Raw genomic sequence first — 15,124 nt, forward strand, 5'->3', positions numbered from 1 at the left:
CATGAATGGCAACTTCTTGCCATCCAGTTTAATCTCAGTTGTGGCAAAACTTTTCAAAACAATAAATCAGGACAAACAATAACAGTTAGTCGAAAAGATTTGCGTTGATAAAGGAGCACCAGCACAGTTTTAAGGTAAATTGTTCAGCATTAATTTTCTTTTGCTAATGTCACAAAGAGGAAGAAAGGAATTCCGGAGAACATACCTCTGCACATTTTCAATGAAAAGTTTGATAAAATTTACCCCGATCCTCCCTTTCCCAACAACCTCACATGGCTGGAAATTAAAGGTTACCAGCTGTATTGATAGAAAACTGACTTAAACCAGGTCTACTTGGCAGCAGTGATCCCCACCACTATCCACTGCTGAGCACAACAGGCAGGCATGTCAAGTCTCCAGAAAAACAGCATTCATACACAAAATCCTTAAAATTCACTAGAAGGATAAGGAAAACCACAAGTGTGTCCTCTCCTAGACTGATATCTTATTTTTGATTCCATAATTATACTCACCTGCCAACATGGCTGCATTCCTTTCATGTTCAACACCAGAATCCTGAAACACATATTATTCAGAGCTCCACCATAGAAAGAGGTTGCAAGACACGGACAGAAAATGACTCAAAGATGCACTTAAAAGTTCCCTGAAGCAATGCAACATCACTCATAGCTCTGGGGAATTCCTAGCACATGATCACTTACAGGGGAGGAGGCCCATTTGAGAAGCATTAGGAGTCTCAAGGCCACATACAGGGAGCATAAAGGCCCAGAACAAGCTGCAGAAGTGATCCATCTCATCTCCTCTCACCCCCATCAGTCACCACCTTCCCCATTTGTAAAGGAGTCCCCAGTTACCATACTGGTCTCAACGGCCACCTTGAAACCCACAAAACCAGTGGAAGTAATCATATTTGATCTTTGTGGGCCCACTAAAACTAAGTGGTAACCCAGAGCAGAGAACAATTGTTTTTTCAGACAATAAATGCCGGTCGTTAAGTTTCAGCGCTACACCCGAGTATTTTTGAAAGAAAGATTACTTTAATAACTTAGACATGGCCATGAATTAATGGGTGAAATGCAGCTTTGGTGTGTGGTAAACAGTGAGGAAAGTCATAATCAGCTGCAAGGCAGCACATATAAACTGGCTGGAAGTGTATTCAAGCACTACATGTAATTTAGCCAGAGTAAACTGAAATACATTGGCAGAAAAAGCAGTAAGAGACAATATATACTGCATGGCAGAGCTTTGAAAGTTGTGCAGGAACAGCAGGACTTGGGTGTACAAATCCTTTAAATTGACACTTTGAGAAAATGGTTCAAGTATAGGGGATCCTGAGAACCTTAAACAGAAGGCACAGACTACAAAAGCAGAGCAAACATTTTGAGCTAGTGCAGGACGCTGGTATCAGATAGGAAGGCTTCTGGTCAATCCCGGAAAGGATGAAGTAAATATTCACCAGTTTGTAATGGATATTAGCTATGCCAGCATGGAGAAACTACACCTATGCTCTGTGAATCAAAGAAGGTTTAAAGGATATTGAATAGAGCCATACAAAATTGCAAATGGTTTAGATAAAAGCTAAATAGAGGAAAGTTTTCCCATAATTATGGACAGAAGATACAAACAGGATGCAATGATGATTTTTTTTTTGAAAAACACCATCCGTGTACATCCTGAAGTTTACTGCTTCTAAGTGCCGAGTAAAACATTATTGATCTACACCTTCATAAAAATCTGATGGGTAATTAGAGCGGATATTTTACACAGTTTGGGAGAAACAGTGGTGGGGGTGGGAGAAGAGAGAAATGTGGCTGATGGGTTTGATCTATTATACTAGCCCACACAGATGAATGGCCAAGTGGTAACCTCCTGTACTATAACAGGTCTGGAAAAGATTGAAATCATGCAACTTAAATCTACTGACATAGATGCATACTCTCACCCAAAATTACTGACATATCTCATCCCAGAAATATTAGCATTATCAAGCTAAGGGGGATGAATCTCACTTACCACTCCTCCCTCCTCAACTCTTTTGTTATTTCCACTTACCACAAATATGCTTGCTCCAAGGAGAACAGCTTTAATTTTAACATCCAAATCCATAGGAAACTGAATTCCAAAGTTATCAGTATCTGTGAAGTATTCACGTACAAGACCTGACCATTGCTTCGATATCTTTCCAACAACAGTGGCCTCATCCGGGCTTACAACCTATGAGGAAACAACAAAATAATTTCATTCCCAATGTAAGAATAACTATCAATTGCTCCCTGCCAACTTTCATTGATTCTTATGTTACTGGCATTAAATTGGCAATATCCGATCACAGTTCACATCCTAATGTTGAGCGGTTACAATTACATCCTTGGTTATCAGAGGTAGATACCTGCCAGAGAGCAGGAAAAAAGAAGCACCTCTACAATTTGCAAAAAGGTACTGAAGTTGTCAGTGAAATGAACATCAGCGGAAGTCCTGTGTGCAGGGAGCCAAAAGACAACACAAGAACCTAGAATTCAGTGGCCTAAATAATCTTCAGCAGTGCTAACCCAGCATATTGGAGCAGCACCACAAGACATATAGCAACTTCAAAATATGTCAAGACAAGTGATGAAAGCACAAAAATCACAAACACATATCCCTCTAAATGTAGGATGAGGAACAGGTCCTTCATTCAGCCCTAGACAGCAATAAAGAAATCTGCTTGTAAACACAAGAGATTCTGCAGAGCAAACGCTAATTGCTGGAGGAACTCAGCAGGTCAAGCAACATCTATGGAGGGGAATAAACGGCTGACATTTCAGGCAGAGACCATTCACCCAGACAGAAATTGACCCACGTGAGAGACCCTTAACTGAAGCACCTCACCTGGCTGGAGACCAACCACTGCTCCAATGGCAGAGGAACCACGAAGGCAGACATCTCAGAGGATATATGAAACCGGTCAGCCACACTCATTGTATTTTTCAAGTGCATTTAATATTTCCTTTTGTGAAGAGTACGCATCTTTATTAATCCAAACACTGCTACATTTCCTTGAATATGATTCATATCATACAGTACATGGACCTCCAGTCAGCCTGATCTTGGCAAAGTATTGGGAAAGAACACCCACATCCACCACCCGCCTCATTATTTTGTCATCTCCTTTCCATCAGTACAACCAAGAGAAAAATAAGATGGCAGTAGAGGTCAACAAGGAAGAGGACGGAGTACGGTGTGTTATAATGCCAGAACCCCAAGCACCAATTGGTACAATTACACATTAAAATTAGATTAAAAGTTTGGATGACATGGAGAAAGATACACCAGGCTCCAGCAGTTTATGGTCTGGCATCAGGACTGGGTTTTAAGTGGCACTCACTGTGGACAGTGAAGGACATGGGGGTTCTGTTAGATGTCAGACTTTGTTGCAAGTAGTACAAAAGATAGATACTTTGATGCAACTGTACAGGAATCTAGAATGAAAGCATAACTAGAATATTGCACAAAGTTTTGGTCACCCTATTTAAGGATATACTTGCATTGGAAACATTGTAGAGAAGATTCAGAAGCTAAGTTCTGGATGAAGGGTTGGTGATTGAAGGTTGAGATAGTTGAACATATCCTCATTAAAGGAACGAGAAGGGATCTTATACAGTACATGAACTTACTTCAAAGTTTACATCACCAAAACAACTCATTGTCAAGCAGGGACCTCTAATTTTCAATACTGTTTCACGCCTTTCATTCAGGACGCTCATTTTGGGTATAAAAGGATGCCATTCCTGGACAATGTAGCCAATAGCTTTTCCTGGTGGTGCTTGAACCTCCATCTGCAAGAGAAAATATCACTTAATCACTGCTGAATATTAAAATATTAATTATGCAGGAGTACAAAGATTAATAAACTTAATACGAAAAACAAATGTTCTCATACCCATGATTAGATGCAACTACATTTGCACCAATTAAATACTCAGATTTACAGTCCATCTTCTCTGGTTATTTCCAACCATAATCTGACTCAGCTCTGAGTTCTACTGATATTATAACATTTCCTTGAAACTTGACCTAAGCTCCAAATATCCCAACCAATTTTCCACCTTGTTGCTCATGCTGAACACATATTAGAATCATTTCTTTGTCAAGAGTAGGAATTCTTAATTTCCTCGATCTTTCTTCAGACATTTGTATTTGCTTATGCAAATTACAAAGAAATAATGAGAAGCTTCAGTTCACAAAACATTATTCCAAATATTAATTTTATTAAATATTTAATAATATTGAATATGTTGATAGCATATTGCTTCTGAAGTCTGCAGTCTTTTGCATGCATCAAAATAAGTAGGACGCTCTGGGATGTGGAACAGAAACACTACTTCCCAAAAACTTATCACAAGGACTCCGAAAATGTGACACACTGAGAACAGATGCTTTCAGTTGTACACTGTCTAGCACATCTACAAACATGTGGGATTTTCGGTCACTGTGACACACCCATGGGGTCACTCCTCATACCTAGCCAGGTAACACCAACATTTATTATTTGGTATTCTGCAACTCTTGCGAACTGAGTCACCAGACTCAATTCTCACATGTTTAACCTACTGACCAATGGTTTCAGCATCCTACACATTGACTCCTTTATCCCTCCCTCTGCCTAGCACCCTTCCTATTTTGATGCCCAAGGACTACCCTCAAACTTATTTTGTTTTGCTAGGAGTCTATGAAAGTGGTACAGTCATCCAGCAACTTTAAGCATGCAGTTTACTGGGCGACATGCAGTGGTTACTTAGGCATAATTAGCTGGGAGTAGAAAATCCCATTCTTATACGCGAGTTGCCATTCCCTCAGAATGAAGAGCATTTTGAAAATGCTATTTAAATTTATGTTATTTTAGCTTTCAACTCAATCCCATGTATTTATCTCATTCTTTATTTCATGATGGTAATTTTTCTCTGATGGTCCCTTTTCTCATTGTTACCAGAGAAGAGGTACAGGAGCTGGAAGGCACACACTCAATGAATCAAGAACACCTTCTTCCCCTCTGCCATCCAATTTCTGAATGGACAATTGAACCCATGAACACTAATCACTATTTTTTTGAATTTTGCACTACTTATTTAACTATGTTATATATAGTTACTGTAATTCGCAGATTTTTTTCTCCATTATTACGTATTACATTGTACTGCTGCTGCAAAGACAACAACTTTCACAGCCTGATTCTGATTCTAAGCTCAGTGCAGGTGAGACCATTACAATTTCCAGGTCTTATTTCAGTTTGTGGGTGACAAGTCCATTTTCATTAAACAGTGTGACTGACTAATTGCAAGTATTTTTTTAAGTAAGTATGAGACACTGTCACCATGAGAAATGATAGTCTAAGCATCCCATGTTCTGGAATCCATATTATTGATCTAGTTCAGGGGTTCCCAACTAGCTTAATAGTGTTGGTCCATGGCATAGAAAAGGTTGGGAACCCCTGATCTAGATGAAGATGAAGGGGGAAACTGGCCACCAGGCAAATTCAAGCAATTGTTTCCTTCTGTTCATAATAAGCATCAATTCCAGAATGTCATCCAAAACATTTAGACATTGAAATCTGTCCTTATTAAGCATCATTCTATCTGGTCCATCCGTGTTCCCAGAAGAGCAATCACAGCAGTCCCATTTCCTCTTTATTTCCCAAGGACACTACCTCTTCCCTTTCCTGTGCCTATCAACTCCCGTCCGGTTCTTTTACTACTTCCCTCCACTTGCTTAGCCAATTAACCCAGCTCTTGTCCATGGGATGTTGGAGGCCTTTCCTCAGATCATTTGATCCTTCATCAAAATGAAGGACATTTGCCCATTGAGCTCTGGAACAGGTTTCCAGACAATAACGAAGGTCACAATTCTGTTTCAGGAAAGAGGTGGATGACTGCCTGGTTTTGGTTGTTATTTTTTTTTAAACTGAATTTCAGACACAACAGAGAGAGAAGTGGGGGAACTGCAACACTGACAGGGGAACATCACAGCTTAGTGAGGACATCCCAGAGAAGTCAACCAGGGTGGCAATATTGGTAAGAGGTCAGAAACAAGAAAGGTGCAATCAGAAAGATGGGATTACATCGCTACACGCCACACAACAGTCAGCAAGAGCTAGTGAAATAAATACATAGGAAGATCAGGGAAAGATGTAAAGATCAACAGGGTTATTGCAGTGGGCAACTTTAATGTCATAGCATCACAGAGTTATACAGCATGAAGACAGGCCCTTCACCCCAACTCTCCATGCTGACCAAGTTGTCTTCATTAATTATTAACATATTTGGCCTATATTCCTCTAGTCTAAATCCCTTTTTCTGCCCATATCCAAATATCTTATAAGCATGCAATTGCCACTTTCTGTAGCACCTCACTCCATATAACCATCTCAGTGTGGAAAAGGTTGCTCCTCAGGTTGTCTTCAAATCTTTCCATTCTTATCTTAAATCCGTGTTCTGCAGTTTTAGACTACTCTAACCTGAGAGAAATACTGTGGCCCTTCACCTGATCCACGCTAATCGAATTTTACAGACTTCTAAAGTCCTCAGTCTCCCAGGTACCAAGACAAAAAGCTCCATCCTATCAAGTCTCTGATTATCCATGTCCTCCAGTCCCAGCAACAGTCACTGAATCTTTTCTGCACTGCTTCTAGCTCAATGACATTCTTCCTATTGCCAGGCATTTAAAGCTGCACACAATTCTCCAAGTGTGGCCTCACTATTCTGTTTCTGCTGTCTCCAGTTTGATTTTTTTAATGCACAATGTGGTTGATGCCTGGACCATGTTGCCAAGGGAGATGGTCTAAACAGATATAATTGCAACATTCCAAGAGGCAATTAGGCAGGAAATGGAGGGATACAGAACATGTGCAGGCAGCTGGAATTAGTTTAATTTGTCATCATGGTTGACACATATATTGTGGGCTTAAAAGTCTCTTCCTGAGGCATTTTATTTTCTATAATATGACCGCACTTACTACCTGGCCAAAGTGTACGATGAGTCTAATAGTAGCAGTTTTGACTGATGTTGAGAATAGGAAAGGAATGTGTTCCCCTGAATTGGTCAGGATAATATATATTATTTAACTCATTTATTTGGTTCTCAGACAGATTTCTGTAACCAATTTTGGACAGAGGAACTTTGTGAATCATGATGCTGCAGTTATTCGAACTTCACAATCTTCCTCTGTCACAACTTTGAGTTTCTTTCCTTTGGAACAGTCACCCGATTATCTGGTTAACACAAAGCTGTATAGTAAACAGAGTGGAGAAACAAACACCACCACACCTCTTCATCAAAATATTCTGCACCTGGAGTTTATAAACTTCAGCTTCAAAAAACTTACTAGTCATTCAAAGACAGCACTATCTTCCTTGAAGAGCACTTAGTACAATAGAGTATTCTTAATGTTGACTCTGTCACTAAGTTTAGTTTCAACAAGGGATCCATATTTGAAATATATGGACCGACATGTCAATCCATGGCCTCCTCTTGAGCCAAAATGAGGCCATCCTAAGGGTGGAGGAGCAATGCCTTATATTCCATCTGGGTAGCCCCCAACCTGATGGCATGAATATAGATTTCTCCTTTCAGTAAACAAATTCCCCCCCTCCCCTTTATTCCCCACTTAAACTTTTACCTCTTCTCACCAAACTCACCCCGGTCCTCTCCTTCTTCCCTTTCTGCCACGGTCCATTCTCCTCACCTGACATATTCATTCTTCTCTAGCCCTTGACCTTTTCCATCCACTTCACCCCTATTACGTTCCAGCTAGTCTCCTTCCCCAACCTCCCCCCCCACACATTTTTACTCTGGCATCTTCACCCCTCCTTTCTCAGCCAGCGCGAAACGTCGGCCATCTATTCGTTTCCATACACGCTGCCTGACCTTCTGAGTTCCTCAGGCATTTTGTGTGTGTTACTTTGAAATATTGAGTTGTTTGAGAAACTGGTTAACTTTGTGATATTTTTCAGAATGACCCCAGTGTTTGGTATAATTGCCTACTGGAATTGTAGTAATTCTTCTGTGCACTCATGAGTTTTTAAACAGGTAGAAAGATTTCAGGCCAATGAATTTTCAGGGGTAAAGCAACATTGAAATTAAATTATGTATTCTATGGGAAGAATCTTCAAGAATCTCCTGCACCACCTAACCCTGAAAAATCATGATTGAATTGTTATAGCTAAACTCCATTTCAAGATTTCAGCTGGTATTAAAAACTGATTCCTCAGAATAAAGGACTCCAGTACATAAAATTTTCAAAAGCATCTGGACTTTGGTAGGAAACAAAAAAAAGGGCAGTGGATCACTAAAGAGGGCATGTTTAAAAATAAAACAGATGAAGAGAAGTGAACAGAAACAGCTTCAGATACAACCATCACCTCTATTTTATTGTACACTCACCTGATGTAAGCAACAAGGGCAGCAACAAGATCCACATCCTAAAGGGCGCACAAGGTGCATGACGGTTTGTCCCATGTTATCCAAAATCTTTATGATAAATGCCCTATTAGATCCACAACATATTCGATTACACAATTCGCTGTCTTCAACTGCGTAATAAACTCTCTGCCCCAAGCCATTTTTTACTTCATACTTGTTTTTGGTCTCATACCCTATTAAGGCTGAAAAACAAAATACCACACTTCAAAAGACAGATCAAAGGTAGCTCAATTATGAAAATTATCATTTACCCTCGCCAGGCTATGAACACTGCTCACAAGGCTAATATACACAGTATTGGCCCTTTAAAGGGTGACAAGAGAGGCACCTTCAGAAACAGCTGGAGTCACATATCCAGTTCCAGCACTGTGCCCAAGCAGTGAAGTTTGGAGGGAGGCTTGCATCTATGTGCTTGCTACCACTGACCCTCTAATGGTAGACAAAACATGTTCGCGGGGGGATGCCAGGAAGAAATCTTAGTAAGTAAACTGGTGTATGGAATGTCAGCTCAGAAAGTCACAGACCCAGATGCTGTCAAGAGTCTTGTGTATTGTTGGTGCTAATCTCACCTGGCAAATGAACATTGTCTCTTTATACTCTAATTGAAGGTAAAAGTTGACCATCACAAGACGATTATTCCTCTAACAACCTCAAGCAGCAATGTATCTGTGTTGGTTAAGTTACATCTTTGGTCAACAAACAACCTCAAGTTCTCATTATTTTGGGATTTAAAATAAATACTGCCACCAACTGCCAAGACCTAGTTGGACTATCTCTCAGTCGAGATGGATATTGCCTAGCACCTGTTTGCGCAAACAAAACTTGCAACAGTGTAACAATGGTGCAGCGGTTACTGCGACACTGTTACAACTCAGAGCGTTGGAAGTTCTGGTCATTGTAAATTGACCAGAGACTGGTCATTATAAATTGATTAGGCTTAATTTGGGGTTGTCTGGGGTTGCTTGGGAGCACGGCTCGCAGGGCCAGAGGGCCTATTCCACATGGGATAGATTAGATTGGATAGATAGATAGATAGACAGCTGATTGGATAGATACAGACAGACAGACCAATGCTGGGTGCTCATCGGGTTTTGCTTCACCAGAGGACTTCTGAACAGAACTGAACACAGCAAGCACTCTCACTTCTGACCTTAAGAATGTGGGAAAGTCAGTACAAGGCATCTGTGGACAGTTGTGCTGAGGACACTGGCCCATTGTAGTAAAGCCCGTAGATTAAGTTAAGCGGCTCATAACAGCAGCTGTCTTTTGCCCTCATTTTAACTTTGTTCCAAACAGATAAGCCTGGAAATCATGAGAACATAAACAAAAGGCACTATTTGGTTGCTTTTTATAGTTTGCTGATTTGTTGTTTGTCTCTGCACATTGGATGTTTGACGGTCTTTTTTCTAAATGGGTTATTTTGGGTTTCTTTGTTTTGTAGCTGCCTGTAAGGAGATGAATCTCAAAGTTGTATACGTAAACATATTTTGAACTTTAAAGGACATAATCCTCCACAGAAAGGCTGAGAGGTCCACATACCCTCTAAATGCAAAGGTTCAGAATTTGCTTACAAACTTGAAGGCCACCAATCCCCACAATAGTGATTTCCTAATTAGACACCAACATTTAGATGCCTTGCATTGTCAGTTAATGGGAAAAAAGACACTGAAAAATATGCCTGCTGAACCTTTGACAGGAACATGGAACCATTCATTTGAATGGAACAAAATGACTGAGGGAGAATGGCAAAGACAATTAATCACATGCATTCAAGAATTCTTCAGAGTTCTTTAATGGCATAATAAATTTTCCCATTCAAACTAACTAGCCAATATTGACAGAAATCAGAAGGGCAAAACGTAAACTCATCTTCTCCCTCCTGAAAAAGAACATTTTTTAGTCACTATTTAATTACTATTTTAAACAAGTTCAAAATTAAAATGGTTCCTGAAATCAAGCTCTCATTTTTAGTTAAACACTTAATATTAAACTTCAATCCCATGTAGCAGGGTCTTAGCAGATATATCAAAAAGGCGTGATGCATCCATCATGGAATAGACAACTGTCTACTCAACCTTAAGTAATCCATTTTATAATGTTTTAATTAATTCTGTTAGGATTCAAATTATTTTGCAAACATATTAGATGCCAATTCAAGATCTGATGGATGTCAAATACCTTTAAAATGTTCCAATTTCTAAAAATTTCTATACAAATCCATTTCAATGATATAACTATATAAAAACATTATCAATGCAGAACTAATATCTATTCAGCACAATAATTTAAATAAAAACTCAATCAAATTACACTCACCTTCAATAAGCTCAGTAACCTGATGAACAAGTAACTGGTCTATCTGTGAAGGGCAGAATATACCAGTTCAATACTTGAGTTATCTTAAAATAAACTTTTCAGCACAAGCACTATATTCTATGTCAAATAAAAACTTAATAACAATCACAAGATGACAACACATTGCACCATTTCCTATCACTACTACTGTTCAATAAATTACATCAATATTTTAAAAACAAGCTCTCAATGCAATGCATCTTTTGAGACAAAGGATAAGTGTCACAACAAAATACAGAAAGTTCATATTCTTCAAATTCTCCATAACATCTTAGTTTCTAAATAATTCTAATTAATTGAAGGACTGTGGTGCTGGGGGATATCTAGACAGTAAACTGATGCTGGAGTCTCGAACTAAAGGAACTGCTGGTGGAAATGGCGTGTCTAGGTAACATCCATTTCAGGTAATAGTGGTACCAAGCTCTGCCATGTGAAGCAATGACAGGAAATGAATCAAATATACTCTACTCTGACCTAAGCAGGAGCTCTCATCCCAGTTCCAAAACCACTCCCTTATTAGAACAGCTACAAGTGACTTCTGGCCAAAATTGCCAAGTGGGGATCCATTTTGGGAAATTCATGCCAATTAGAACAGGATCAATTCCAGCTACTAAAAAGTATTGACCAGAAGGTCATTGGAACTGGAAGACACACTACGCCAGCAGTCAGACTGGTTTTCAGCCAAGATTCCATTCAAGGAAACACAAGGTCAAAGTCATCTAGCACTATCAAAGTATCGCTCTAACATTCATTATATTTTATAAAGCATAGATAATGATCTACTGAAAGACATTGAAAGATATGTTGTTGTTGGCTCTTCCAGGTTGTAACGTGAAGGAATAACATGCTCACTCACCAATGTAAGGTACTCTAATCCTGATGGACAGTTAGGAATAGGAGTTGGTGCTTGCATCCACTGTGCCTGGGGTTGTGTTGATACACCTGTCTGGTGACTTACCATGGGAGAACTGCCATGATAGACAACATAACTGGGTTGAGCTGCATAAGGACCTGCTATATATACACAGGACAGAAATATAGAAACAAAAATAAATTTCCAATCACAATAAAAAGTTACTTCATATTTCCTAATAGCTTTCTCCTGCAGAGGGATGCAAAGGTGAAATGCCCATTTTCTCCAAATTGGAATATTAACAGAAGCTCTGAAGGAGAGTACAGTGCAGTGCTGCTGCTACTTAGCACATTAGCACTGTTAACTCCAATGTCTTTCCAAGCACACAAATCAAAATAAAAAGCAAATACAAATTCTGCATGGTACTGAAGAATCCTTAATAGAATTGTACAATTAGTAATCCTATTGTTTTAAGGACTTAAGACTATCTTTGCTATAAAAACTACCCAAGACTTCACTGGCCAACAAAAAAGAACAGTCAATAGAGGATGAAAAATAGAACAAACTTCAGTTTTGCTCAATTTATAGATCTCATATAGTGCTCAAATGATGCTGGAATATCGAGCAACTTTAAGGCTGATATCTCCATTATCCATGGGTTTGGAATACTCTACCAGGAATAGTGCACATAATAATTAAAGATAAGCAAGTTTGCTAAGGACATTGTTATGTATTCATCTAGAAGCATATGTTTCCTTCATTAATTCCTAAATTATTTGAAGTTTAGTCTTTAAAACTTGTTTGAAAATACATTTCATGTCCTGATCAACTCTCATGTGAACGGTTTTCAAAATAAAAAAAAAATCAGTCCCAAACATTCTTTTTTGTTGTCCTACTCCTACAGCTATTGGATTGGGGTCCAGATTATTGTTTTCTTGTGTATTTTTGTAGTTTTAATTTTCTTTGCACTTGCTTATAATGTTTGCGTGACAACTGTTTGTCTGCATTTTCAGTCTAGTTTACAGAACAAGGGAAGAGCACGAGGACAAATTCTTCATTACTTAATTTATTTGCCATCCCTTGTTGTCATATGCTGACACTATCTGACCTGTACTCTGATGAACAATGTTTTTTTAAATGGCAGTGTCTATAAGATTAGTATCTCATTCTTGGCTTCTGCAAAATCTTCTGAACACATCATCTCCAGTTTTATCACAGTTTAAAGTAACAACCTTTTGAACTTCCTTTATTTTCCAATGACTCTTCAAAATCATCCGGGGTTAGAGGAGGTTACCGGGAATGAAAGGGTGAACGTATAATTATTTGGTGGCTCTAGGCCTGTACTAGCTGGAGTTTAGAAGATCAAGAGAAGAACCTCACTGAAACCTATCAAATACTGAAAAGCCTAGATAGAGTGGATGTGGAGAGAATTTTTCCTACAGTGGGGTTGTCTTGGACAAGAGGGCAAGGACCCAGAATATATGACGTCCATTTAGAACAGAGATGAGGAGGAATTTTTATAACCAGAGGGTAGTAAACCTGTGGAATTCATTGTTACAGACAGCTGTGGAGGCCAAGTCATTGGGTAGATTTAAGGTGGTGGTTGATAAGTTTCTGATTAGTAAGGGCATCAAAGTTTATGAGGAGAAGGCCGACGATAATAAGTGTACTTTGAACCTTTGAATAAGATTAACAGGGGTAATAACTCAGCCGTGAGTTATTGTGCAGCAGACTTGAAGAGCCAAATGCCCTAACTCTGCTCCTGCGTCTTATGGTCACCACTTGATTGGACACATTTTGCTCTGTACTGCTGAACTTACTAAATTACAGTCAAGTTACATGGAGCCATAATTAAACTGCACAACTTCCTGAATGTTGAATCTGTTCTGGTTGATAAGGATATCTTTTGTGAGACAGAAGGAGGAAAGCACCGCAAAAAAAAACTGCATTCTTTTTCGATCATATCACTGAAAATGTTGCTGCAATTTTTTCTCCCAGTTGTTTGTGCATGTTGCATAATGTGTTTTTTGAGGCAACAAGTTTCACATTATGTAACTTATAGGGAACACTTTTATTCTAAGATTTGTAGGTCCATGGTTGCAGTCTTCCTTGAACTAATGGAAACACACTGACATATTTAAGTTTTCACACCAGTTCTGGAAAGCACGCAGATCCTTCTTGAAGGTGCTCCCTTCTGGGTTTCATTGGACTAAGTAACTTAAAAGCTGTCATTTCTCTTCAAGCTTTTTCCACTGAGGATAGGTGGGACTGCAACCAGAGGTCATAGGTTAAGGGTGAAAGGTGAAAAGTTTAGGGTACCATGAGGGAAAACTTCTTCACTCAGAAGATCATGAGAGTGCGGAATGAGCTGGCAGCACAAGTGGTGCTTGCAAGCTTGATTTCAACCTTTAAGTGATGTATGGATAGGTACATGGATGGTAGGGGTATGGAGGGCTATGGTTCTGGTGCAGGACAATGGGAGTAGGCAGCTTAAATGGTTTCAGCATGGGCTAGATGGGCCAAAGGGTCTGCTTCTGTGATGTACTTTTCTATGACTCAAGAAAGCAAAACAAAGCTCTATTAATACTATTAATCCTATTTTAAGTTGTTAATTCTCAAGTGTGACACAAGATCTTCAGAGAAATTTCGGCACCTAGTACTAATCTTTACATTACTTGGTAGAAAAAAATGGCTAGTAAAGATGCAGCTGCTCAGGTCATCAGAAACAAAAATGGCTGGAAACTTCCATTTTGAAAAAGAACTGGATTAACAGCACCATCCCTTTGATGAAGTTGCATGAAATGTAGCTGTAAACCCAAAAATCAAATCAGGTGAATTGCAGCACCAAGGTTATAGCCTGTGAGAAGTTTTGGAGCTCTTTTCTTTATGTTGCTTTCACACTCAGGTGTTGGAGGAAGTGTATTACCATGGAGTACAAACCGGCTGTCACAAAAATAAAAGGTTAGAATCAATGGTTCCTTTTCAGGCCGTAGGAACATCACTCATGAGATTAGCTGTGGCTCTCAAAGGTTTTAAGATTTTAATTTATGGTCTGACAGGGAACGAAAGGCAAGGTTTGCAAGTTTGCCAATCATGTAGAAGTAGGTGTTGTGATAAGCTACATTGTTACAGCAATGGAAACAGATAGATTCAGCAAGTGTGACGTAATCAATTGATAAGTGGAATCAAAGGTCATGTATATGGAGGGACATTCTAAATAAGTGAAGTTCAGGGTTTTGTAATACGTGTTCTATTACATGGATTACAAAATGCTAGCAGGTAGGTCCAACAAGTAGTTAGCAAGGCAAATTTCACATTGCCCTTCATTGCAAAGGGGTTGGAGTTTGAGAATACACTTTCCATGGAGAGTTGAGGTTACACCTGGAATACTGGGCACAGCTTTAGCCCCCTAACCTAAAAGAATGACGTCACCAGAGCCAATCCAAAAGATATTCACGAGGC

At 39.2% G+C, this 15,124-nt stretch overlaps 1 protein-coding gene across 2 annotated transcripts in view; it reads right to left on the minus strand.

Moving 5' to 3' along the window:
* Window positions 1-15,124, minus strand: part of LOC140200308 (phospholipid scramblase 2-like) — a 70,130-nt gene that overhangs the window by 12,876 nt on the left and 42,130 nt on the right. The window contains exons 5-10 of one of the 2 annotated variants that reach the window (XM_072263442.1): window positions 11,666-11,823; window positions 10,771-10,813; window positions 8,416-8,636; window positions 3,654-3,815; window positions 2,053-2,214; window positions 513-555 (exon numbers count right to left, since the gene is read on the minus strand). In XM_072263442.1, the coding sequence (XP_072119543.1) occupies window positions 513-555; window positions 2,053-2,214; window positions 3,654-3,815; window positions 8,416-8,636; window positions 10,771-10,813; window positions 11,666-11,823 (789 nt within the window). The remainder of the gene's footprint in view (window positions 1-512; window positions 556-2,052; window positions 2,215-3,653; window positions 3,816-8,415; window positions 8,637-10,770; window positions 10,814-11,665; window positions 11,824-15,124) is intronic. The other variant, XM_072263443.1, reaches the window with a different exon arrangement.

This window comes from Mobula birostris, chromosome 7, assembly GCF_030028105.1.
Source record: "Mobula birostris isolate sMobBir1 chromosome 7, sMobBir1.hap1, whole genome shotgun sequence".
NCBI classification, from domain to species: domain Eukaryota; kingdom Metazoa; phylum Chordata; class Chondrichthyes; order Myliobatiformes; family Myliobatidae; genus Mobula; species Mobula birostris.